The sequence below is a fragment of the Globicephala melas genome, chromosome 11, assembly GCF_963455315.2.
Source record: "Globicephala melas chromosome 11, mGloMel1.2, whole genome shotgun sequence".
NCBI lineage: Eukaryota > Metazoa > Chordata > Mammalia > Artiodactyla > Delphinidae > Globicephala > Globicephala melas.
Genome location: NC_083324.2, coordinates 38,599,762 through 38,626,673, shown reverse-complemented (window position 1 = coordinate 38,626,673; position 26,912 = coordinate 38,599,762). Strand labels below are relative to the sequence as shown.

General features: G+C 51.0%; 1 protein-coding gene across 2 annotated transcripts in view; it reads left to right on the top strand.

Annotated features, from left to right (window-relative positions):
- The window catches only part of BSN (bassoon presynaptic cytomatrix protein), a 91,353-nt gene that overhangs the window by 28,411 nt on the left and 36,030 nt on the right, over positions 1-26,912 (top strand). For both annotated transcript variants that reach the window (XM_060308525.1, XM_060308524.1), the window contains exon 2: positions 20,281-20,689. In XM_060308525.1, the coding sequence (XP_060164508.1) occupies positions 20,281-20,689 (409 nt within the window). The remainder of the gene's footprint in view (positions 1-20,280; positions 20,690-26,912) is intronic.

Here is a 26,912-nt window from a genome sequence, read left to right as displayed (position 1 = left end):
TAGCTTTTCTTTTCATTCTCTTTACGTAGGCTTTTACAAAGCAAAACTTTTAAAATTTAGTGAAGTCCAGTTTATCAATTTTTCTGTAATGGATCATACTTAAAGTATCAAATTTAAGAACTCTTTGCCTAGCTAGATCTTGAAAATTTTCCTGACATTTAAGTTTATTGCCCATTGTGAATTAGTTTTATATGAAGTCTGAGGCTTAGGCCAAGGTGTTGTTGTTGTTGTTGTTTTCCTGTCTTCAATACCATTTGTTGAAAAGGCTATCCTTCCTCAATTGGTTGGTTTTGCACCTTTGTAAAAAGTCAGTTGAGCATATTTGTGTAGATCTATTTCTGAATCCTTTATTCTTTCCATTAATTTATGTGTCTATCCTTCTACTAATACCACACTGTCTTAATTAATATAGTTATATAGTAAGCCTTAATATTGGATAGAATAATTCCTCCCACTTTACTCTCCTTTGACAAGATTATTTTCGTGTTCTAGGTCCCATGCTTTTCCATATAAATTTTAGAGTAAGTTTGTCTATGTCTATAAAAACTATTGGAATTTTGATAGGAATTGCATTAAACCTATAGATCAATTTGGGGAGAATTGACATCTTTTCTATGTTGAGTATTCTATTTCATGAGCATAGTATGCTCTTCCGTTTATTTAGGTCTTTGATTTCCTTCCTCAGCATTTTGAAATTTTCAGGTACAGATTCTATAAATGTTTTTAAGTGTATACCTAAGTGTGTTATTTTCTTTGGAGTGATTGTACGTGGTATTGTGTTTTTACTTTTGATTTCTTCATGTTTATTGTTAGTATATAGAAATGGAATTGATTTTTATATATATTTTTTAGTGTCTTGCAACCTTGCTGAACTTATTTAATAGTTCTATGACTTTTTTGTAGATTCCTTGGGGTTTTTAATGTAGATAATCATGTCATCTGCAAACACATACAGTTTTATTTCTTCCTTTCCAATCTGTATGTTTTTTATTCCTTTTACTTGCCTTATTACAGCAGCTAGAACTTGCAGTACTATGTTAACTAAGAGTGATGAGGGAGTGGCTGGAAGGGAGGGCTGGACTGAGGGACGTCCAGACATCAGGTTGAGTGGGGTGGTGAGACCAGAGGTCAGAGGGCTTGGAATGGCAGGCAGGATTTGGACTTGAGTTTGTTAGGAAAATTCTTCTGGCTACTGTATGTGGCATTCGTGGAGGAGGCGAGCCTGGAGCCCAGTAATGAGTGGAGGCTATAGTCACCGCCCAAAGCCCCATCTTGGAGCCAGTGACAGAGATTGTTGAACATGGGTTTGAGACAGAATAATGGCCCACGGAGAGTGAGGAAAGAGTAGGTGAGGAGCCATCTTTAAGTCTAGGTCAAGGCAGGACAAGAAGCCCCAGTTCATTTTCCTCACCCCTGTGATGTAGTCAGTGACCAATGGCAGAAACCAACTCTGTATCAGAAAAGCTCCTCTGGGAGAGCAGAGAGGAGAGTAAGTTCTCCAAGAGGAAGGAAAGTAGGGAGGTTCCTAGGCTCCAGAAAAAGGAAACCATGGTGGGGGTGGGTAGCCTGGAAGTATGGCCAGGAAAATTGGAGGGACTGAGGAAGTGGTCTGCAGTGCAGGTGGCAACCATCCGAGCTGCCTGAACATCACACATGAGACCTTCTCCCTGAAGGTTCTTCAGAAGTTAAGGAGGTCCTTACTTGTACTCCTGGTCATGGCAGTGTCCAATGGGCTCAGCTCTGCTTTCCTTTCTGAGGCCTCGTGAGATATGTGAGTGACCAGAAGCCTATAAAGATCTTAGTAAGAGCATGGTTTCTTGGAGGTTGGTCTTCTGAGTGTAACACTTGTTCCAGTGCTATCTTGGGGCTCTGTGTCTTGGCCAAAAAATTTGCAGGTGAAGTAAGTCTAGAGCTGCAAACAGAGGCCAAGGCTCTGATGGTAGTCCCTGGGGCAGAGTCTCCTGGATGTCATTTTCCTCACTGAAGTCGCTCCATGATGTCTCAGAGTGAAGGCTGAGTCTCAGTCTAGCCTGGTTTATATCCAGTCTCAGAAAGATACCAGACAGTTTTCCAATTTTTTGTATATATCAATCACTAGCATTGTTTGTTTCTGAAGAATTTATACTTTTATTTCTCAATAGGAGGTAATTATTAGATTTCTGAAAAATGTGGGATTTGTTTAAATGAGTCACAGCATTTGGCTGAAACAGAGAGGACTCCATCTGTTGCTTTTGCGTGGTCTCCAGTTCTGTTCTCTGTGACTACGCTATAAGGGAAGCAGGAGAACTTGGTGTTCTGTGAGCTAACCATGACTGACTGTCAGACACAAGCCTCACCAAGTAAAGATATGGGAAAGAGGACCCTGTTTCCTGAGAGCTTCTCAACTTGAGATCTCTGCAATTAGTCACTGTGTTTGGGTGAGACGGGGTTGGGGGCAGGAGCCAAGGGCTCTTTGTCCACTGACCTCTGGCTCTTTCATTAGTGACAGGTCTTTCTCATGTGCAGAGTGAAAGAAGAGGTATCCTGTGAGTCAGGGGCACAGCACATGGGATTCTCACACCCCTGCAGCTCCTGTGAGGGGTAGCTGCTCTGTGGGTAGGGCAAGTTGCTCCCAGAGCTTTGTGCTCAATCAGCAGATTGGCCTGCCCTGCTTAGCTGCTCATATACCTGCCTCTCACTGGGCAGCTGGGGCCTGGCCTTCCACACCCACTGGAGGGGCTGGGCCCATAGAGTCGTGCCCCACCTCTGCTGGCTCCTCCAGAACCAACAGCCTGGGAACTCTTGAGCGGCACAGGTGCTACTCCACTGCTCTCTTCTTCTGCTCTAGCCCTGGAGACCTTGTTCTGAGCTGTCACAGGAAGTGCCCTTTCCTCTGTGACTCAGCCTCATCTCTGCCTGTAGGTGGTGTGCTGCCTGGCTTGTGTGTAACCTCAGTGGATTTCTCCTCCTGTGGGGCCAGTTGTAGTGGCTGTGTGGTCCTGTAAGCAGATGCCACCAGCTTAGCCTGATTCCTTCTTCCCAACTGCACAGGGTGTATCACAGGAGTTGCCTGTCTGTTTGTTTGTTTATTTATTTATTTGTTTATTTATTTATTGGCTGGATCGGGTCTTAGTTGCGGCACGTGGGATGTTTTGCTGTGGCGTGTGGGCTCTTCGTCACGGTGCACAGGCTCTTCATTGCGGTGTGCAGGCTTTTCTTTAGTTGTGGTGCGCGGGCTCAGTAGTTGTGGTGCACGGGCTCTCTAGTTGTGGTACGTGGGCTCCAGAGCATGTGGGCTCTGTAGTTGTGGCGCACGGGCTTAATTGCCCCGTGGCATGTGGGATCTTAATTCCCTGACCAGGGATCGGACCAGCGTCCCCTGCATTGCACAACGGATTCCTCACCCCTGGACCACCAGGGAAGTCCCAGGAGTTACCTGTCTAGATTGGCACCCTAGGCAACACAGGCCTGCCAGGATGCATCGTGATTACCGAATTAGCAAGTGACCAGAGCCTCTTCCAGGAGTGAGCCTTGTGTGAGGAGTGCTGAGTGGACCCCGCTCCACTGCTGGAGACAGCCCAGAAGCCATTCGCTACAGTGATACCAGTAGATCTGAAGGCCCAGGGAGATAGATTTCTGTTGGCCATTCTTTTAGCAGGTTTTTGGTGAGCCATACTGTCACTCTGTGCTGAAACTCAAGATCTGACTCAGCCCAAAAAAGTGCTCAGCTGACCTTGCCAGCTCCCAGCGAGTGCAGAGGCCCCCACCCCCAACAACCCCTTCATTTTGGGTTAGGTGCTTCCCTTTCCTGGTACATCCATGAAACAGCTTCTCCTTCCCAGCAACAAGCACCAGTTTGCTTTGACCCTGTGAGGGGTCTGTGCAACACCCTGTGGCTGGTGTTCGGACCACTAGCCTCTGACTGGGCCTACACTGGCCTCCCTGGTTTGCTCTAGCTTCCTTAACTGTAGCACAATAAGATATCCTAGGCTTAACAATTCTGCCCCTGACAATGATCCTGAGGATCATCCTACAGCAGTCCTCAGAGACCTTCCTCATCCCTTTTCACAGCTGTGGAGAATTCCATTATGTTGTTGGACCACAGTGTTATTCAGCCAACTCCTACTGAGGACTTTGGGGTTGTTTCCTGAGCTTTGCTGTCACAAATCGTCCCAAGATGAATTTCCAAGTGCATGTGTCTATTTTATTTATGTGTGTAACCATTATCTCCATCTAGTTCTAAAACATTCTCTTCACCCCAAAAGAAAACCCCATACCCATGAAGCAGTTGCTCCCCATTTCTTCCTCCCCCAGCCTCTAGCAACTAGTAGTCTGCCTTCCCTCTCTATTGATTTACTTATTCTAAATATTTCATGCAAATGAAATCATAAAATATGTAGCCTTCTGTGTCTGGCTTCTTTTTTTCTTTTATAAATTTATTTATTTATTTTTGGCTGCGTTGGATCTTTGCTGCTGCGTGCAGGCTTTCTCTAGTTGTGGTGAGCAGGGGCTACTCTTCCTTGCGGTGTGTGGGCTTCTCATTGCGGTGGCTTCTCTTATTGCGGAACATGGGCTCTAGGCACGTGGGCTTCAGTAGCTGTGGCATGCGGGCTTAGTAGTTGTGGCTCACAGGCTCTAGAGCACAGGCTCAGTAGTTGTGGCACACAGGCTTAGTTGCTCCGCGGCACGTGGGATCTTCCTGGACCAGGGCTCGAACCTGTGTCCCCTGCATTGGCAGGCGGATTCTTAACCACCGAGCCACCAGGGAAGTCCCTCCATTCCTTTTTAAGTCTGAATAACATTCCATTGTATGTATATACCACATTTTGTGTATCCATTTACCCATCCATCATGGGCTTTTGGGTTGTTTTCACCTTTTGGCTGTTATGAATAATGCAGGGATCCTTGAGTCTTAGCAGCCTGGTGGACAGGTAGAGCAAAGACATGTAGACAGGCACTGGGATGAGGTGCGGAGGCTCGGGAAGGAGTCCAGAAGCAGGGTCTGCTCCCATGCCCCAGGGTGTTTGCGTGGCTTTGTTCAGGTGTCCCCTCTTCTGAGGGTCATCCCCCTCCTTCCTCATTTGTATTGTTCTGAACGAGTCAGGTTTATCCATTTGTCTTCTTGGTCTTTGCCTGTCTCTGCACCATAAGGCAAGTTCCATGAGACGAGTGGCCTTGTTTGCCTTGCTCACTGCTAGGTAACCAACATCTGCAGTGCAGCCCAGTGCCAGGCACCCTGGGGCTCTTGATAAAAAGGATCTAATGTTCGGTGAAGCCTCACACTTGTGCTGCCATGGCTGCCATCGTAGCCTTAACCCCTTTCGTCTCCCCAGCTTGCATTTGGATCTGCACTCACTACGTGCTCTGTCCACGTCATCCCAAACTATCCTGGGTCCCCAGCACCTTCTCAGACATTGCCCCCACCTTCTGCCAGGTGAGAGCCTGGCTATGCCTGAGGTTGCAGCAGTCCCCTCAGCCCCTTGGCAGGGCTCTGCAGACCCACACTCACTCGCATGTCCCTCCTGGCCAGGGGGCCTTTGGGGCTGCATGAGCCTGGCCCTCAGACCCTGGTCCTTCCTCTCTTGTCAGCCACAGGCCATATGGTTCTACCACTTTCTCTCCCTCGGCCTTGCTGGCTGGACCTCTCATTACTTCCCACTTCCCTGAAGATTTTGGCATCAGAATCCTAGGCTTCCTGCCCACTCCCCTTGCTGTAAGCCAGGGAAGGAAGGAAGGGAGGAAGGAAAGAGCTAATGTTTTTCTCAGTGCCTACTGTGCACCTGGCATTGCTCTTCCTCAGACTGGGATGACCCTCGTCGCTCTGTTGGCTTAGGCTGGCCTGGGCACTCTTGGCGGGGACGCAGGGCTGGGCTAGTCCCTCAGGGCATTTGCCCTTCCCCTTGGGAGCAGACCTCCTGGACAGGGTCTTACTCATTACTCAGGGCTGTAACTCCATGTGCCATGAAAAGTGTGGTCATACATGTGCTGATGTGCTCACACACGTGTGCGTGCAATGCACTGCACACACAGGAGCACACACTAGTGCCCCACACTCACACATGTGCATGCACAGTCACACAGCGTCTCATGAGGCTTTTTTCTTGGATCTTAATCACCACCCTCAGACTCACATTTTCCTTTTGAGTGCATCTGTCTTAATGGATTTTAAGCACAGGTAGCTGAGTTTAACACTCTGGACATGTGAACATGTTTCAGGTAGGAACATGGGCATCCCTGAGCCTCTGCTGGTCAGATGCTGAGCCCTGGGAAGGGGAAGAGAGTAGGGAAGGGAGCTCCTGGTGGTCAGCCCGAGGAAGGACCTCTCCTGGTCAAGGGTCCCACCTGAAAGGGACTTTTCCTCCTTGGATGGAAGGTTCTGGCCTTAGGCCAGGCCCAGGGGGCCTTGCAAGAGAGTTAGCTACCCCATGGCAGTCTGGGCACTGGGGTGTGTGAGGGTCAGCTCCTCAAGCAGGAGGAAGGAATAGGCACATGGGGTGAAGAGGGGTAGGGTGAGGGAGCACTTCCTGCAGGAGGCCTCCCTAGCCTCTCATGTTATTGGGAAATCTCTACCAGTGGCAGGCAAAGCTCCCTGAGGGACTCATAGGTGAAACTCCAACAGGAGGGATCTAGAAAGGAACCCACAGCACATTCATGGCCCTCACAGTCTAAGGGAGAGGGAGGCTCAGGAACCAAAGTGCCACAGGTAGATATTAGATTTCTCGTTCTGAGTTAGATCCCTCAGAAGTGAAGGGCAAGAGAACCACAGAGGAAAGACTGCGGAGTTGGCAAAAAAGGAAAAAGAGCCTCCATCCATGTACATTTTAGGCTGACAGGGAAGGTGGAACAGTGGGCACAGTGCTGTTGAAGGCTGGAAGGGTGGTGGGTGGCTTTCCTTTTACAGTTTCCTTTAATGAAGAGGGCATGTTTTTCCTGCTGGAATCTTGAGTCTCATTTACCATCTTGAGATGTCGTTTTTTGTCATTCTGGTTTTTTTCACAAGCCCTGTAAAGAACTGCATTCACTAGATCAACACTTCCTTAGCACAGACCCCATTTGGGCTTGGGTGTTTAGTCCTGTGCTGCATGCAGATAGGGCAGGGAGAGAGGCCAAAGAGCTGCCCTCAGGCACCTCAGGCAGCTGCCCTGTGTGAGGCTGTGGGAGTCTGCAGGAAGGTCTACAGCAGGTTTCTGGGGACAGGGGACTCTGGGGAAGGTCCCAGAGAGGGCAGGATGCTTGAGCTGGGTTTTGAAGTTGACTTGGAGTTTAAGGAAAGGGCCTTCTAGAAAGAGAGCAGAGCATAAGCTGGGAGGAGTGAGGGTCAGCTGAGGAGCCTCAGGACTCCCTGCCTGAAGGCAGTGCAAAAAGAGGAGACTGCGGGCGGGAGGACCCCATTGTAGAGTGCTTTGAAGGCAGAGGCCGAGTGTATCCAGGGTGGGGTGGCAACATGGGTGGGGCTGGTGGCATTTCCCTTGCACCTGTTTCGGAGGTGGGAAGAGTGAGCACTTGGCGCAGTGTGGCTTGTGCGATTGTGGCAGCTGCCTCATGGGCTTTTTTTTTTCTTTTTTTTTTGGCCACACCGCAGGTGGCATCCTAGTTCCTAGGATTGAACCCGTGCACCCTGCAGTGGAAACACGGAGTCTTAACACTGGGGACCACCAGGGAAGTCCCCAAATGGGCTTTCTGAGTGAAACTCCTGAACAGGGCCTACCCTGGTATCTCTGTCCTGGACTTCAGAGTCCTTTCTGCCCCCAGACTGTCTCTCATCAGCCTCAGAAGTCTTGTGGCCCCAGGATTGTTGCAACACATTTACTATCTTCCAAGCCTGGTTGTGTCCGTCACCACCACACAGGACCGCCGATTCCCTAATCATTCACCCCAGGCCATCGGCCATTCAGTCCACAACTACTGAGTCCCCCTGTATGCCAGGCCCTGTGCCAGGCTCTGAGGACCAAGTGGTGACCCAGTGTGGAGGAAAGGCAGACTGCCCCCACTGCTCTCTGGAAGCCTGTCCCCTTCCCCGCATCTTCCTCCAGAGTTTTCTCTACCTGTGCCAGCCCACATCCATTTCTCCTTCTGGGAGTCCCCGAATCCCCCAGCCCTCCCCACCACACAAACATGTCTGCACATTTAAGTTCTAATTATTTTGTGTATGGTAAAGTTTTGTGTGTGAGAACACTTGCTTTGAGTTCTCTTGATTGTAATAAATTTGAAATTGCAAGGCAGAGGTATTGTTCAGAGGCTTTCCTCCTCATTTCATTACCTGTTACTTCCGGTGCTGCAGGCCCTTTGTCCAAAGGCAGCATTCTTTAGCGGTTGGAATAGCCCTGCACAAGAACCAGCACTGTGCCCTGGGCTGTGGGAGCAAGTGACAGAAGGGCAAGTGCCGACAGGGTGACTTTGGGAGATGAGTAGGGATGGAACCCCTTCTATTTTTTCACTCAGCTGAAACCAAGGACCATGGATGATCCTCGGTCACAATTTTCTTTTACCATTTTTGGGTCACAGATAAGTTTTTCCTTATTGTATAGAAACATAAAAAGCAAGCAAGCTCTTACTAGTTAAAAAAAAAAAGTTAAAAAAATTTTAAATTAAAAAAAAGAGCAGGGCTGATTTCTGGACAGAGAGGTTTTTAACATGGAGTGGGCAGACGTTACTTTGGTGTTTCTTTCTCCCCCCAAATACACAATAGACATAGTTTTTGGATCCCCTTGGCTTTCCATGAGAAGGGAGTTAAGGGGTCCTCAGGCTAGGTGGGGTTTCCCTGCAAGTCTGGAAGGGCAAGCTCTGGGAAGCCTCATACACTTGAGGTTTTTTCAGGTCCAGCCCAGTACCCTGTGCACGGCAGGTGTTCAGCCAGTTCACGTATTAATGATGCAGGCACTGGCTTATCTTACTAACTGCATTGTTGGCCCCCATCTTCCTTTCAGTGCTTGGATCGGGGCGGGCATGGAGCAGGTCCTCAGCCATCTTTGTGGCTGAGGGTGTGTCCCGGCAGTCCCTGAAGACAGGCTGACGGCTGAATCCACTGCACTGGGTCTGAAGACAGGGCAGAAGCTTGTCAAGCTTTCTGAGCCAGAGTCCTGGCTTCTGCCATGTTGGGGTTGGAGTGGAGAGAGTGGGGCCTGCTGCCTCCATTGTCACAAAGACTTGCAGTTTTCTCTTATCTCCTGGTTTCAGCAGAATTTGGAAGAGAGCTGACAAGCATAGTGCTTTCCCCTTGGTAAAAGGCTGTAGTAGTAGAATTTGCTGGAGTGAGAAGCAGGGGAAAAGCTGGCTCAGCTTTATGTAATGACTCCTGACTCCTGATTAGAGCTTCCTAGCTTTAAGAGTCCTCTCCCTGAGCCAGAAAACTGGGACACTTCGCAGCTCAAAGTTGTCCCTATGTGGGGTTCCCATGCAGATGTCTGCAAGCCTGGGGCTGGGTGGGGGTAGGAACCTCGGTGGCTTGGGCTGAATTCCTGGGCCACACCTGGGAACCATGGCACTCCTGGAAGACAGGGTTGGTAAATGAGAATCAAGGGCCGGCCTGGGGCCAAAGATCTTGAGAAGGCTGTAGAGAGAGGGCTAAGAATTTGCCTGTCCACCATGTGTGCCCTCAGAAAGCTGAGCCTGGGAGGGGAGTTCATGGGGGTATGTGGCGGGCCTGGAGGTGCCATTGAAGGGCACCCTGGTCACCACAGGCTGGAAAAGGCCAGGGGGTGCCTTAAAATTCAAATGCTATATATGCTGTAGGTCTTAGTACAGGGATGTGTTGGGATTTGCCCAGATGAATGTCAGCATCCTGGGTTCAGTCCTCATGGTGCCCAAAGGGAAGAAGGGTGCCCAAAGGGAAGAAGAGTCCCTAAGGTTGGGGCCTTGTTTCCTCTGGTGTCCCAGGTCAGGCCAGCTGGAAAGCCTAGGAGGTGACGGGGAGAGCCTTTGAGGAGCTGCTGACCTGGGTCTCATCTCTGGGCGGTGACTCTGGGCTTGCCACCTGCCTGCCTCCTCTTCCTTCCTTTGGCCCTCTTGGCTCCCAGCGTGGGCCCTCACCTCTCCTGGCTCCCTCAGGAATCTCCTACTGATGAGCTTTACCCAAGTCTGATGAATAAGTGGGAAAAAGGCATTAGGGCCCTAAAAGCAGTAATGCTCCCCTCCTACTAAGTTCTAGCTAAAGAAGCCAGCTCCTCTATGCACTGTAGTAAAACCCAGTCTTTGAATCCTTTCCCCTTGGAATTTGTGGTAATTGGCTGAACCAGACGTTTGTAAAAGATGATTGATATAAATATGACTGTTTAATTCACCTAAAATAAGAAGTTGCTTTCGAGCCCTACCAGAGTCATTTCCTATAAATCTTGCCTAATTACAAATTATCTTTCGTCAGTTGTTTATAACAACCTGTGTGAACTTCTGCTTCCTTTGACTGGCAAACAGGGATTGCACCCACATTAGATTCTGGGAATCTCTGCCCTTATAGGGTGCTCAGTCTGACCTAAGGGACACTGTAAACAGATAGTGCCTTGCAGGAGCAGCACTGGGACCAGGCCAGAGGGGGACGCATAGGGAGGGAGACCCCAGGAGGCTCCACACCAGAAGTCAGGTTGGAATGGTGCTGTGGAAGTGTTCAGCCAGCCCTCTGGAGAGCCTGTGGGCGTGGATGCAGGAAAGCCCCTGGCCTGTTGGGGAGCTCCCAGGCCTCAGGCAGGGCTTGTGTTAGGGGACGTGTGGGTGATGCTTGAGAGACAGGCTGGTGTGGTAGGCCCAGACCAGCCATTGAGGAGTTTGGACTCCATGGGCTTCAGGAGGTCCAATGCCTTCTGAGAGCAAACAGAAATGTTTATGAATGTGTACTTTTCTTCTTCTTAAGGATAAGATCTAAAGTTTTAAATCAGATTTATAAAGGGACCATGCTTTAGAAAACTTAGAACTTGCACAGGTGAAAAGCCAGAAAATGGCATTTGTTTTGTGTTGTAAAATGTCTTTCTGGTTAAATACGATAAATTAAAAGCATCTCTTTGCTCAGTCTCCTTACTGAACTAACCAAAAACTGCAAGAAGCATAAGAAACAGAAAACGGGCTTCCCTGGTGGCGCAGTGGTTGAGAGTCCGCCTGCCGATGCAGGGGACATGGGTTCGTGCCCCGGTCTGGGAGGATTCCACATGCCGCAGAGCGGCTAGGCCTGTGAGCCATGGCCACTGAGCCTGCGCATCCGGAGGCTGTGCTCCGCAATGGGAGAGGCCACAACAGTGAGAGGCCCACGTACCGCAAAAAAAAAAAAAAAAAAAAAAAAAGAAAGAAACAGAAAACTCTCTTCAACAAAACTAAGGAACACCTATATGTAGGAATGCAATGAACAAAGAATGGTTTCCAAACACAGGGAAAATTAGTTCTGATGAGGGAGGGCTACAGAAAGGGAAATTTGCCTCTGTGGAGCTAGGGCAGGGAGGTCAGAGTCCAGAGGACCAAACCCAAGAACCACCTCCTTGGACTGGTTAGCAAAGCCACTATATGTGGGGATGTTTAGGAGTGTCCCTGAACCCTGTGTGATGCCAAGAAGTTACTAGGGAGGTGGAGTTGCTCAAGGAGTTGAGCAGATTCGGGGTGGGGGAGTGGAGGGGAACCATGGGCTGCCAGCAGCCTGAACAATGGAAAGACAAAGGAAAGTTAAAGTAGGTGTAATTGGTATCTCTGGAGAGGAGGACAAAACAAATGGAACAGAGAAATATTCAAAGGTATAATTAATAGAAAACGTTTCCCCCCTGCAGTAAAGGAACACATAAATCTTTAGTTTGAGAGAACATACTGAATTTCAGGAAAAATAGATATGGAATATTAAGTTACTAAACTTCAAAGAGAAAAGAAAAAAGAGTTCTAGAGCACCTAGAGGAAAATGTTAGTATACCTATAAGGGGAACTAATTGGGCTGGCCCAGAGCTCTCCACAGTCATAGTTAGAAAACACAGGGGCTGTACCTGCAAAGTCCTCAGGGAAAGGAACTGTCAACTGAGAATTTTACATCCAGCCAAGCTGTTGTTCAGATAATGACCACAAAGGTATGTTCGGACTTTCAAGAACTAGGGAACATGGTTCCTATGAGCTCTTTTAACATGAATGAATGAATAAAAATTTCTAGAGATACACTCCGTAAGACATGAATGGGCAAGCTATGACTAGAGGACTAGTAACCCCTCAACAGAGTCCTAAGGGGGATGGCATCTACCACTCGCTTGCCCTCAGGTGAGCCATGGTTCACACAAGCACCACAGTGCAAGAGACATTCAGCCTTCAGAGTTACACCGAGCTTATGGCATTTGATGGTTCAGCTGACTGATGCCCACACACAGCTCTTGTGACTCTGGGAAGACCACAGATTGGAGGTGAAAATGGGACCAAGGGAAAGGTCAGAAGTAAACACTACATGCATCCTCTGGTCTCTTTCGGGGGATGAATTTGACTCGAGGTGGGTCTGGCCCAGTTCTGAATGAGACACTCCTGGAAGCTGGGTATCACTTGAGGCAGGTCTGAGGGTCTGGTTTGGTTCTGCATCATGGATGACAAGTTCATGGCCTTTGCGCTTATGTGCCCTACTCCTGGGTTCATGACAGACCTTTCTAATTGGTGGCAACAATCTTTCCCACTGATCTTTCTCAAACCCAGCCCTCCAGGCAGTCTCTACCAATTAATGGGGTTGGAGGAAAGTTACCTTTATTTCCCATCCTTGTTCTGGATTCTGGAGACTGACTGGACCTAAAGGGAACCAAGGCCAAATCAGATTGTCCTGAGAAATGCTCTCAACCTAGTGGACCCAGATAGGCCTCAAGGCTGGGGAATGAGGTAGCCAGGACTTGCTTTCCTTACACTTACGGCCTGGGTCCCATCTTGCTCTCAGCCTCCTGCTGGTGTCTCCCCTTATGCTTCCAGCTTCCCTGGGGCTGTGTCTGATGGCAGCAACTCTTATCCCTACCAGGGACCCATGATCAAAAAGGCAGGAGGCCACTGGCCTGAAAGCTAAGCAGGTCAAGAAATGTTTTCTTGTGTGAAAACTGGCATTTTTTTTAAACTCAAACTTTCTGAATTCTCCCACCCATTCCTGAGAGAGTTGCTCCAGGACCCAGGACCTAGATCCTGGTGCCCACCGTTCTGCAGCACCTGCTTCTCTGCCTGGATACATGGGGGCCGCTGGGCTGGCCTAGAGGTCCTTCCTGGCCTGGACCTTAAAGGAGAAATCCTCCCATAGCATCTTCCTGGCCATAATTGCCTGTTATAGAAAGGTCAGCCAAGAATTTATCAAAACCTTGTTTGAAGCTGTGGGAACTCTTCCGGCTGCTCTTAGAAAAACAGTTTCTTTAAATTCACTCCCCTCCTGGTGAGCAAAGGCAGCCATTTATTTGTGTGAAATATTTCTCTTTCAAATATTCAACTGGAGGTGGCGGGGGGCATGCTCTAGAATGCTGCCATGTGGACCCCGGCCTAGTTTTCCCTTGGGAGCTCACACGGTCTCTTCCTGCTTTTCCTGCCAGTCTGCCCAGCCTGAGCAGGCCCTCCCTGACTGCAGCCGCCAGAGGGCCTCCAGGCTCCTTCCCACGTGGACTAAGGCAGCCACGGCTCTCCCTGGTGGCCCTGCCCTTATGGACAAACCTGGTGTCTGAGCATCTTTGGTCACTGGAGCTTGTCGGCCTCATGCCTCTCTTGGGAGTTTCTGACAGAGGGGAGTCCAGCTTTTGACTGGATTATTCCTCCCAGCAGTGATCATGGTATGGGACAGAAGGCCACAGGGGTACTGAGGAGAGCTGGTGGGGAGGCCGACGGGATTGGTCTTGTGGCGGGGGCTCCTTCCTGCCCTGCTAGCTAGCTTTAAGACTTGTTTCTGATTAGTCAGTAGCCTTAAATGCTGAAAGGGAGGAAACCTGGTAGAAATAGAGCAATTTTTACACCCTCTACCTTTCTTGGCCATCTTTTTAAAATATCTATCCTGGATAAGGCATTTTTAGTCTTCCGCTGCTTGTCTTCCAGCCACTCCTTCGTAGCTCTGCCCTCTCCCTCCTTCTTCACCTGCCTGTCCTCCTGTGTCTTTTCCACTTTACGGCAGTGTCCCTCTCCCCTCCTGCTCACCTGTCCTCATCCCAGCCCTCCTCAAGGAGCAGGACTCCTGGAGGCTGCTGAGAGGAGCACTGGCCTCCAGGGCTCTCACTACTGATGAGCCATATCCATGAAGCCAGGTCTTCCCTGGGGCTGGGCTGGGTCCCGATTGTGGACACCTCCCTCCCTCCCTCCCTCCCTTCTGTGCCCAGTGGAGACCTTTGTTAAGGAGGGCCTCCCGGGGAGGGCATTCCTCTGCCCTCCCCAGGAGGCCCTAAGCTACTCCAACCCTGGCCCCCTTGGGACTTGTGTCCAGTAGAGTGTCACACACAAATCTGGATCTCTGGCCATGGATGGGCCCTTGTGGTCAGAAGGATAGAGAGCTGGCCTGTCCTGAGGATAGGGGACTGAGTGGGAGAGGGCTCATGGCCCTCGTGGGTGTGGCCTTTTCCTTCAGAGCTTCTGAGGCTTCTCAGCCCTCAGGGACGTAGACTCAGGAGCATGTTGTTGAATGCTCCTCCTTATGGGAACTTCTCTGACCCTGGGGGTTGTGTTCTTGTTGTTCTCCTTTCTCTGACCTCTCTGTTTCTGATACCCCTTCTGCTCCCGTTAACGTTGATGCTCCCCACAAATCTTTTCTGGACCACTGCTCTCCATGTGATCTTTATCCCCTGAGGCTCGCCTGTGAACTGAACCCTTAACTCTCTCAGATAAAAATATCTAGACTTGTCTGAATTGACTGCAAGCTCCAACCCATTTCCTGATGTTCCTTGGATGCCCCCCGAAGACCACCAACTCAGCGAAACCAAACTCAACCTAGTGATTTTGCCATTTCACTCCCCAGCCTCCACCCACCAATTGGCTTCTCTCCCTGGATCCTCCGTCTCAATCAAAAGAACCACTCCTCCCTAGACCCCAGGTCAGAATACCCCTGCTGAGCCTTCCCTCCCTCTTGGTCCCTGGACTATCTTTTGGGCTGTTGCCTTATTCTTACTGTCTCCCTACCTCCACCATCTCCCTGACGCAGAGCTGGAGCACTCCCTTGTTTGAAAAGCTCGGAGGCCCTGCTCCCCTGGCCCTTCCTATTTTAGCTCTGAGCTTCCCAGGTAGTTCTGGTAGTTGGGTGCACACTGTTGCCAGGAGCTGTTCTAGGTGCTGAGAATAGCACTGACTTACGCCTTGTCAGGCCTCTGGGCCGTTACAAGTGCTTTCCCCTCTGCTTCGATTGCCCTTTACCTTGGGGAGAACAGCCCATCCATTAAGACCTGGTTTAGATGTCTCCTAGTCCTCAAAGCCTTGTCAGACTTCTGCCTTCCCTGGACTGTGTGGAGGTGTCTTACAGTGATTTGTTTGCACATCTGTCTCCTCTCTGGACTGGAGGCTCCCAGAAGACTGGATCCCTGTCTGAGTCACTTTTTTAAAAAATTTATTTTAGTTAAATATTGAATAGGTATTTATAGAGGATATAAGAACACTGATAAAATATGTGTAAGATGTAAAGGTTAGCAATACAACGAACACCTGTGGGCCCACCTTCCTTTGTAAGAGATGTAATCCATTCTTGCCATCAGTACCTATCACGGGGCCTGGAACTATCATTCCAGGGGTCAGTGAATCTTTGCTAATGACTGAATGCTCGAATGAATGAGTGAATGAACGTGGTTTTCTCTATGTGTCTCTCAGCGTTGCTGGCCAAACTCCAGGGGAAGTGGTCATAACTAAGTAACATCACTGCCCTAGCTCAGCCCCACTCCGTGAGCTCACTGCACTGCCATATGACTTCCTGTTTACTTTGCATCTACACTTATTGAGTGTCCACTCAGTGCCCAGCATGGTGCTGGGCCTGGGCTACAGTGAGAAGCAAAATGTCAGGCCGCTTCTGAGGGAGTTTCCACTTAAACAGCTCTTCAGAAGAAAGAAAAAATCCAAAGAATCCAAATTGCAGTGCTTCCCACCCCTCCAGAGCCTCACCATGCTCTCCCAGAGGTGGTGTGGGACATGGTTAGGGACATGGACTGGTGGCCTTGATATTGGAATCCCAGTGCCACCACTTACAGGTCATAATAGCTTTGCAAGTTCCATAACTTCTATGTGTGGCAGTTTCCTTGTCTATAAAATAGGCAAATTGGATCCTACCGCATGGATTTGCTATGAGGATTAAAGGAGTTAATATGTGACAGGTGCTTGGCACATGTGGTGCTCATGGTGAGGGCCCGATTAGTATCACCATCGCCGTGGTCAAGCGGAGTGTTCTATGTGGTGGGACTGGGGGTGCAGCCCCTGGCCAGAGAGGACTCCGGGTGTTGTTCCTGTCATTCTGTCCTGCATGAGGTCAGATCCAGCGGAGGGCTGAGTGCATACCTGTCACATGCCATGTCTCCTCAGCTCGAACACATTTTGGGGCCACATTTTAATGTTCTGAGTCGTGATGTGACTGCAGTCCATCCATCCAGGAAACATGTCTTGAGCATCCAGCACGTGCCGGGCACTGTGCTAGGCTCCGGGGTGCAGCTGTGGAGAAAGCACAGAGGCCCTGCCCGCATAGCGCTGGCAGGCTAATGCAGGGACCACAGAGGGTGCACAGAAGCAACATACATAGTATATGATGAGTCGGAAGGCGCTTAGTGCCATGGGGAACAAAGAGGCAGGAGGGATGGAAGCTGCATTTTAAATAGGGTGGTCCAGGAAGTGTCTCCAAAACGATGCCACCAGAGCAAAGACTCGAGAGAGCGCAAGTGCCAGCAGACGTAAATGCCCAGAGGCAGGAGTGGGCCTGGCGTAAGGGAAGTGGACACAGGGAGAGAGAGATAGTAGGAGATGAGGCTGGAGGGAAAGGGCCCAAATCTCATGGGGCCTCACAGACCATTGTAAAGCCTTTGGCTTTTCCTGTGGGAGGGAAAGGAAGGTTTAAGCAGACAAGGGAAGTGGTTTGATTTATGTACGTAAAGGATTATCCCAGCTGCCGCATGGTGAAGACTGCCACATAGAGGGGCAAGTGGGAGCAACCTAGCTTGTGCAAAAAAAAAAAGAGGGCACAGTGATTGACAGGTGGAGCGAGGAGGCAGAGGAAGTGGCCAGACGCTGAAGCCCACAAGATTTACTGATGATTGACATGGGCTGAGAGAAGGGAGTCAGAGACTCCAAGGGGAAGATGAGGAGGGGTACATTTGTGGGAAGATCAGGGGCTCCGCTTGGACACAGCAAGTTTGAGGTGCCTGTAAGACATCTCAGTGAAGATGTAGAGTTGGCAGTGAGCCAAGGGAGGAGCTCAGGGGAGGGGTCTGGGCCAGACACACATTTGTAGTTATCAGTGGGGAGTGAGAGTTAAAGCCTTGAGTCTGGGTGGGTCTTGAACCTCAGGGGTTTGTGTACATTTTTGAAATGCTTGTGTGGACAGAAGCTAAGTCCCTGCAGTGTAGGAAGTGGGGTCCCTGGTTTGGGACACGAGGAAGAACCTGCAGAAGAGCTTGGAAAGGTATGGCCAGGAGAGAGGAGGTCGCCCAGGAGAGGGTGGTGTTCCGGGAGGCCAGTGGAGAGCTTATTTCAGGAAGGATGGAATGCTCAGCGCTTTCAAGTTCCGCTGCTGGTCAGGGGATGATCAGGTGGGAGGAGGAACTGAGAAGCGACTGTCAGATTTGATGATGTGGAGGCCACCGGTGACTGTCACCTGAGCGATTTCTGTGGAAGGATGGGCAAAAGCCAGGCTGTATTGGTTGAGAGGAAGGGAAGAGAGGAGCTGGAGGCCGTGAGTAGAGACCACTCTTTCAAGCAGTGTTGCTGTAAAGAGCAGCAGAGAAATGAGGCATAGCTGAGGGGGAAAGTGGGCCAAAGTTCTTTTTTCTTTTTCAAGATGGGAGACACATGTTTGTATGGCCATTGAAATCATCCAAGTAGAGAGGTAAACATGGACGATGAAGGAGAGGGGAGAATTTGTGAAGGTGAGAAGTGGGCCTTGGGAACAGGAGACAGGCAAACACAGTGGGACAGACGCCGAGAGGCCTTAAATGTACAAATTCCCCTCCAGTGGCTCCCGCTTTCCCTGCGAGATGGTGAGCAAGTCGTCAGTTACAGCAAGGAGAGGGAGGGACATGCTGGCGGCTTGCAGATCAAGGAGAGGTGTGAGGAATCATCCAGGAGACAGGAGAGTGAAGGGCTCATGGGCGTGTATTGTGATTGCCAGGTGTCAACTACAGTCACCGTATGATGTGTGAACACACATCAGGCCTCTGTGCAGGGAGCGTTGCCCTTCCAAGTGCAGACTTTGCTGGGTGCAGTGGGCATTGTTTGTTTATTCACTGTCACCACAGCTGAGTTGAAAGTTAACTTGAATTTGGATCCCTAAGTGTCACATAAAATGTCCCCAGAAAGACTACATTGTGATGCAACACTGAATTTAAAAAGTCACTGTGTACACGGAAGATTGCCTGTCACACCTCACGCAAAACAAACACAGTAGAAATTGCTAAGTTTCTCAGGAGAAACCACTGACCTTGCACAGCCTGAGAAGGGGCTACAGTCTCTTCACATATTATAAAGGGCTCTTCGTAGCTTCTGATTAGCTTTTTTAAAAAATTTTTATTTATTTATTTGGCTGTGCCATGTCTTAGTTGCGGCACACAGGATCTTTGTTGCTACATGCGGGATCTAGTTCCCTGACCAGGGATCGAATCCAGGCCCCCTGCATTGGGAGCGTGGAGTCTTAACCACTGGACCACCAGGGAAGCCCGTTTCTGATTGGCTTTCAAGGGCTGCTTTTAAATTCTAGCCCCAAATAATTTAAGTAAAAAATGAAATTATGAATTTAGCCGTGTGGGATTATTTCTTTACAATACCTAGAAATTAGTCTACTGAAAGGCCCTAGAGCCCAGGTTCCAAGTGTGGGCCAGACATGGCTGCAGCCACCACCACACTGGGCCTCACAGCTGGTGGCAAAGGTGGCTCAGAGGGGCTAGACTCAGACTCTGGTTATCCCACTGAAGAAGAAAGTGGCAGGTCTGTGAGACTGGATGGATGGGTGTATTCTGTTGTTGGTTGATGGACATTCAACAGTGTTTCTTTTTCCTGGAAGAGTCTTTATTAGACCAAGGGTGTGTCTCTTCCCCAGCAGTTCCTCGGAAGGGAAGAAGGACTGCAGAGTGTCTTGAAGTGGGCCTCGCCAGGGAAGCTCTTCGTCTCCCCTCTGAAATAGCTTGTCCTAAGGCATCCTACAGTTGGCTCCTGAATTTTTTTGGCAAGCAGATGGTCTTCATATAAAGGCAGCAAACTTAGAATCCCCTCCTATTAGTCAGACCCTACAAGGACCAGGAACACTGGGGCTGAAGGGGCCAGGCCAGGATGCTCCACAGGCGGCTGTGGCCGGGCCTCTGCAGTGGCTCTCAGCCAGGCTGCCCTGTCGCCTGGGTGCCAGTATCCACCCAAATGAATACAGACTGAAGCAAGTATCGAATTTCAGGGAAGCAATATGAAGCATTGCTTTTGGCTTTTTGTGCTTGGCTTTTTTCAAATTGGAAAACTGGCAGAAATGAACTGAAATTGGGTCAAATGAGAAGGAATATAGGGCATTGAGTTTAGCCTGATGGTTTGCCAGTTAATGGAGATGGCATTAACTGGGCATTGGAGTGCCTCCCCACCCTCACCTCCAACTGCCCGGGGTCGGCCTCTGAAGTGGACAAGCCAGAATGTAACAGACCTGCCAGGGAAGTAGCTCTAAACTAGCTGCATGTTGAAATCACTTAGGGAGGAACAAAATAGTAATGCCAGGGTCCTGTCCCCACAGATTTTGATGTAATTTGTCTGGGGTGCAGTCTGAGAGTCAGAAATTTTAAAATCAGCTTAGGTGTTACTAATGTATAGGTTTAGAGCCTTGGTTTTCAAAGTGTAGTCTGCAGACTATAGTAAAGGCATCACCTTAGAGATTCTTTTTTTTTTTTTTTTAACAGCTTTATTAGAGTACCTTAGAGATTCTTAAAAGTGCAAACTCCACCCCAGACCTACTGAATCAGACTCTGCACTTTAGTGGGATGTAAGAGGGGACACTCATGAGCCGATCACATGGCCCGGTGCTGACGGTTCAAGTCGGGGGACACTTGTCAGTCAGCACTCGGCCAGTGGGGGCTGTGATATGCCACTGGGCAGCAGAGGAGGGTGGCAACGGGGCTTGGCAGAGTCACCTAGGTTGGTGGAGACCTCTGCAGGGGACTTCTCTAAGGTATATCTCTAACATCGTCATTTTCAATGTCATTTCAGCGTTTCCAGGAGACTGGACCCCAAGGAGCCCCTGGGTAGCCAGAGAGCAGCTTCCCCAACCCCGAAGCAGCCTTCTGCTCCTGCTCCCAGCCGTGAGAGCCCCCAGGAGACAAGGGCACAGGGCCCAGCTGGCCAGGAGGCTGATGGCCCCCGCAGGACGCTGCAGGTAGACAGCAGGACGCAGAGATCAGGGCGGTCCCCCTCTGTGTCACCGGACAGAGGCAGCACCCCCACATCACCCTACTCCGTCCCCCAGATCGCCCCCCTTCCCAGCAGCACGCTGTGTCCCATATGTAAGACCTCGGATCTCACGTCAACCCCCAGCCAGCCAAACTTCAACACCTGCACCCAGTGTCACAACAAGGTCTGCAACCAGTGTGGGTTCAACCCCAACCCTCATCTCACCCAGGTAATCAGCTCTGTGCCGTCTTCCTCCATCCCACCTGCCTTCCCAGGCCTCCCCGGTTCCCCTTTTTACCAGCTCTCTTTTCCTGGTCATTTCCCTTGGCCATCAGCTTCTGTGTCTTCCCAGGGCTTGTATTCTGGCTCCCAGATGTGGTAGCAGAGAAAAAGTCTTGGCCCCAGATGTCCTGAGGGAAAGGACTGAAAGCTTGGGCTCAGTCCTGAGTAGAAGGCGCTTTCTTACCTGGTCCAAGTTTGACCTGGAAAAATGGCCTTAGGGAGGGTCAACGACAGTCTTACGGACAACTTTTCCCAGTGGATGCTCATTTGGAGAGGGCCACGAGCAGCTGCAGGGCCCAAAGGGAGGCAAGTCTCCCTGGCCGTTGGCCAGCCTCTCTCCCTGACAGTGGGTCTTGGAGAGGGATGCCAGTGAGGGGAGCAAGGTGTTAAGGGAGATAGGAAACTGCCTCCCACCTGGGCTTCAGGAACCGCCTCCCCTGGGCTTCCGTTCCAGTAAGCTGGGGCCTGATAGAGTGGAGCAGCTACCCATCCCAAGAAACAACCTTGGAGTAGAGACCCAGACTGGGGGCCAAGCATCCACATGGAGGCAGTGTCCTACACTCATCAAGAGGCCACTGCAAGGCCATTTCCATGAGATTGGCCTGCGTTCTCCCCCAGAGGACCCTGGGTTCCCAGCCCCACCCTTGCTGTGTTGGGATGCTTTGAGTTGCTGTGGGATGCTCAGCCAAGCCCCTGAGCCTCTCTCTGGTGCCATGGAGGCTGGGTGCCCCAATATACTAGCTGGGCTGGGGCCGTGCCTTTGAAATAAGTGGGGTTGTCAGCTTCCTCCCTCTCCTCCGCGGTAACCCACAGAAGTCTCTGGTAGACCCCCAGGGCTCTGCCCTTGGGCCGGGTGGAGAGTGGTGACTGCATGCCCGCAGCTGGGATTATCAGCAGCAGGAGCCGTTTGGACCACATGGGTGGGGGGATGAGTGAGAATAATTGTTCACAGGTCGGGGTCTATTTGTGATATGAGGTGCTGTGGGTGTGGGACGTGTGCTTTGCGAGAGGTAAGTGTGAGATTCCAAGGAAGGAGCTGCCGGTGTGGGGAGATGATTCAGTGCGTTTGCAGTCGCTCCTGGAGTGTGGGGGCTTTCTGAGGAGGCGTGTACACTCGTGATTATTACATCCGTGATTAGAAACAACCCATCCCTGCACTGATCAGTTAGGTAAGTGTTGCTCCTCAGTATTTAGAACAGTGTGGTTAAGGCCAGGGAAGCTCACCTGGCTGTTTCTGCTAGCGAGAAGCAGGGAGGCTTGGCAGGCAGGGATGAGAGAGGCTGCTGTGGGGATCCCCCTCTTGTGCTGGCCCTGCCTCCCAGGTTTCAGCTTCCAGAGACGCTCACTAGAGCAGCAGGACCCGAACGACTCTGGGTGGGGTAGGCGGAGATCAAGGGAGAGCCGCACACGGTGGCACCAGTTTCCTGGTGGGCATCTCAGTCCTTCCCACACAACAAACTCCCCCAGCCTAGGACCTTTGGTGAGGTGGGAGGGGAACCAGCCTTTGGCTGTGCCTGGAAAAACAGCAGAGTGGGAGGACCTTGGCGACACTCGGTCCATCTGCCTCATTGTGCTGGGAGGAAGCCGGGGCTCAGGGCCAGGAGGAAAGGGGCCTCCAGCTTACTGCAGATTCACAGTGTTTGGTGAAGAGCGGGCCTCCGGACCAGGTCCTTCAAGGCATATACATGCAGGAGCTCCAAGACAGGGCTGTTGCTGGTGGCCTTTCCCAGACTTGCTTTCACTGAACATTAGGGGCTGCTGTTCCATGGCATTCAGTTTGGGAAGTGCTGACCATTCTCCAGCTTTTCGCCTGGTGGATGCCCTTTTCTGCCATGGTCTCCAAGCAGAACCTTTTCTTCTTCATGGTTGGCTTTCAGTGGTGTTCCTGTCAAGGAAGAGAACCCTCAGCCCATTTTCCTGAGGGGCTGGCAGAGCCTAGTTCTTGAGTCAGAGCAGTTGCCCTTCGTCACTTCACTAAAAGCAGGTTCACTTCCCTGGTCATGCTTCCACATAACGAGAAAGCACATCTGCAAGTTTTGCCCACATACCTGCTGATAGATCCACCTTGGTCAAACCACATCTGTTCTGGCCCTTCTAACATGATGTTCATCAGCCAACAAGGCTATCTGTGGGGTTGCCCTGGTGTCCTGGGCTGGGCTCCTGCCTGGCCTGAGGTTCTGGGCAGCGCAAGGGGTGGGTTCTGAAGTCAGGCTGGTGTAGGTGGCAGGGGCTCAGGCAGAGTGACCTTTTCCAGGAATTCCAGCTCCAGCACTCACTTCCTTTTTTGATTACTCACTTCCTTTTTTGATTTCTCACTTCCTAGGAGTAGCCCAGCTAGAGTGGAAAGGGGTGGGGGGACTGCCAGTCCCAGCACAGATGAACTACAGACACTGGCCACTGGGCAGCTTAATTGGGGTCCTGTCTGGGGGTGCGAACTTGTGCCTGAAACTGCTAGTGTGGTAATGCCGAGGTAGCCTGGGTCCTGCATCCTGCCTTGAAGGTCACCGAAGCCTCATCAGGGCATGTGAGCAGGATGCATTGTTCCTCAGCTTTCCACCACACAAGTGACTTGGAGGGTTTCATGCCTCTCAGACCACTAATGAATCTGCTCTTGGATCTTTGGAAATGAGACCATGGAAAACGAACCTTTTATCGTGCGTGTCACAAGGAGAGAATCAGGGGCTGGTTGGTAACTCAAGTTGCAGCACAGATTAGGAATGTGATAGAACTGTTGTGCTGAATGGCTATGTGAGGACAAAGGAGTAGAAAGGAAGGAAAAGACTGGCACTGCTGGGCCAATGGTCACTGGAACTCAGAGTTTTGGTTTTTCTGTCTCATGGCATCTGTCAGCATCTTATTACTTTAGCTGGGTCCTGTGGAAACAGCACACCAGGTCTGGAGATGAGAATCACATACAGGTCAGCCCCATGTGGCCAGAATAGTGTCTGAGATCTGGAACCACTGCTTTCTGGCCAGTGTGCCCAGGGGCTGCTGGATGGGTACCACACTCACACAGATGTGGCACTTGCTGTCCTGCCCGTGCCCGGGTTGGCTGGCTCTCAAGGCTGTGATGCCTTGAGAGGAAGATGCCTGCGCATGCACTTTGCTGGGGGTCTGAGTGCCTGGAGCACATTAAGACTTCATGGAAGTCAGGGAGCAGCTCAGAGCACCCTCTGTTTACAGTTGAGGAGACCAAGTCTTCGTTTATTCTGATTCATTGGAGCAAGGGAGCTGGGGACCCAGAACCAGTAGCTAGGTCTCCAGTTTTACCCCAAGGATTCCCATCCCCATTCTCCTTATTCATAGTCCATTTTTGCTTGGGCTGAGGATGGTTCGTAGCAAGCAGGGCTATCCTGGCCACTCTTCGTGGTGGAGGCTGTTTTTTCCTGGAGATCTCCAGCCCTGGTTGCTCAGGGCAGGTAAATAATTTAACCTGTTTGAAACCATGGCAAAAGACTGGGGGTTTCCTTGTGGGGTCAGAACATTTCTCACCACCCACAAAAGACCCTCCCTGTGAGGACACAGGGAGGAAGCCAGAGGTGTTAGCATTTAAGCCAAGTCACTGCCCAGTGATGGGGAAAAGACAGGAAGACTGTTCTCTTCTCTGCCTGGATGTGGGTTCTTACACAAGTACCTTAAACCTCCCGAATGTTTAAGGAGAAGCAGGGGTCCAGGGACCAGTCTCAGTGGCTTTGCCGATGCCCCAAGCCTGCTCCGTGCCACGTTAGCCCACCTGTCTGCTCTTCGGTAACTCAGCATTCATGCCTGCCACCCCTTTCTCCTCTGGGACAGAGCCACCTGTTCTGATAGCTGTGGGAAGGAAATGGGTGTGGCCATGAGCCAGCTGGGTGGAGGGGGAAGGTAAGGTCGGGGTGGACAGCGGGGTGGGAGTGAGCTCCTGGAGAGGACAAGCCGTGGCTGGGGGCAGGCATGACCTGTCTCTGTCAGCCCCCTCAGGGGCCTCCTTGCCCTGTTCAGAGCAGCCCCAGCAGCACATCCTGGCCTGGAACTCCTTCAGTGGAGTCTGTCCTTGCGCTAGCAACAGCATCACAGGAATGAGTGCTCTGCAGAGGCAGGGCTGACTGCACGCCTGTGCTTCCCGGTCGGATCAGCAGAATCCTCTCAGAGCAGCACCTAAAGTGAGGCTGTAGCCTGCATGTGGGAGGCCCACCCTCTACCCCTGTGGGTAGCAGCAGAACTGCCACCTTATCCCCAGCCTTCCAGGTCCAGACAGCCCATGTGCCTTCAACCTCCCTTGCTCTAGTCAGAATTGCTTATAAGCCCCTCTAAGAAAACTACAGAAGAGTGATCATGGTCTTTCTTCACCCGTTCCAAGGTCTAGACTTTGCTGAGATGAAGCCAAGACCAAGCTACTGCGCCCTCCCCCATTCCCACCCCATTGGCAAGCCTTGGGCTTAGGCACTTACCCGGGTGGGTGGTGTGGAGAAGGGAGGGAGAGACGCAGTGGCCACAAGCCTCTTCCTCTCCTGCCTGCATCCCACTCTTTTCCGGCGAGGGCTGGGCCACCATCTGGCTCGGGGGTGGTGCTGTGAGTGCAGCACAGATCCCTCTGCTGCAGCCACCAGCCTTGCCCCCTTCCCTCTGCTCCCTCCTGGCCACACTGCTGCCTGGGCCACTGAGGAAAGAGGAGCAGGTGTTAGAAGGACATGGATCAGCGGTGAGCTGAGGAGAGGCAGAGGTGTCCTCCTCCTTCCTGGGCCCAGCCTTCCCCTCTCCACCTCCAAACAAAGAGGAAATGGATCTCCAGGTGGCGGGCCCTTTGGGAGGCCTTCTCCCCTCTGTACGTCTAGTCCTTGGGTGGTTTGCCTGGCAGTAGCCACTTTGACCCAAACAATCTCTTGAGTCAGTAGGGAAATGCCCCCCAAGATTCAGCCAGCCTTGGGCAGCCAGCCGTGCTGTCAGTCCCTGCTCCCAGGAACTAGGCCCCTTGGCCGCCTTGCTTGGGCCACTACGGGGTGGAGGCCAGAGCCACTGCGGGCAGGCAGAAGAGGTGGCTGTTCAGGAGTGGGAGTTTTTTATAGCTGTGGCCGTCAGGCATGGCACTTAACTTTTAGCTATGGAATGGGGCTGTAAAGTTATCTAAGAATGAATGTAAAATTAAATCAGAACAGAAAATACGAAATTTTATTCCTAAAACACCTGATTTTGTATGTGAGGGCAAAAGAAAACAGCATGAAAAAGAATGGAGTGAAAAGGGTAGAAAGAGAGAAATAAAGTAGGAGCAGGGAGAAGGGACAAGAAGGGGAGAGGCAGGGGTCCAGAGGCAGGAAGAGGCAGAGGAGGAAAGCTCCATAAAGTAGCCAGTTGCTGGCTGGTCACCTGTTGGTTCTGCCGTTTCTGCTGTCTGTTAGCTCAAACTTTGGCCTGAGCAGGCCCGCTTGTATCTACTCAGTCAGAGGGTGGCCCTCTCCCTTTCTCTCATCCTTTCTTCCCTCCACAAATGCTTTTTGAGTCCATATATAAGCCAGGAACTGTCCTCAACACTGGAGATTCAGGCAGAGCTGCAACAGATGTGTTGCTCAGACTTGGGGAGCCTCCGGGCCAGAGGGAGAGGCAGCTCGTTCACCAGTAACCACGCCCGCAAACACACAGCCACACCTGGGGGTCAGGGTTGTGGAGGACCAGGAGGAGGGCTGGTGGGACTTGCTGTGATGCTGTGACAAGACTCTTGGGGACTTCTACAGGGAGGGGAGGTTAGACTGCAGATGTTAGACTGATGCTGGACCAGAGACAGGTGGAGGCAGGGGAGGCCTGAGGGGAAGTACGTGGCCCATGTGAGGGCCGGGGTGCAAGCCAGGTCCAGAGGGCAGGCAGGTCCTGCTGGGGGCTCCAGATGTGATGTCAAGGGTTTTGGATGATGGCAGTGGGAAGGTAAGGTATGCATTTAAAAACATCTTTTTGGAAATAGATAATGGTGATGGTTGCACAACATCATATATGTAATTAATGCCACTGAATCTACACTTAAAAATGACTAAAATGGCACATTTTATGTTATGTTTGTTTTACTCCCCTTCCTAGATGTATATGTATACAACAATAGCACACAGACACACACACCCCACACTCTGGCCGCTGTGTGGAGAATAGCCTATAGAGGCAGGCTGGGGCTGGGGTAGAGATGGTCATGGGGTGGAGGGGAACCGTGA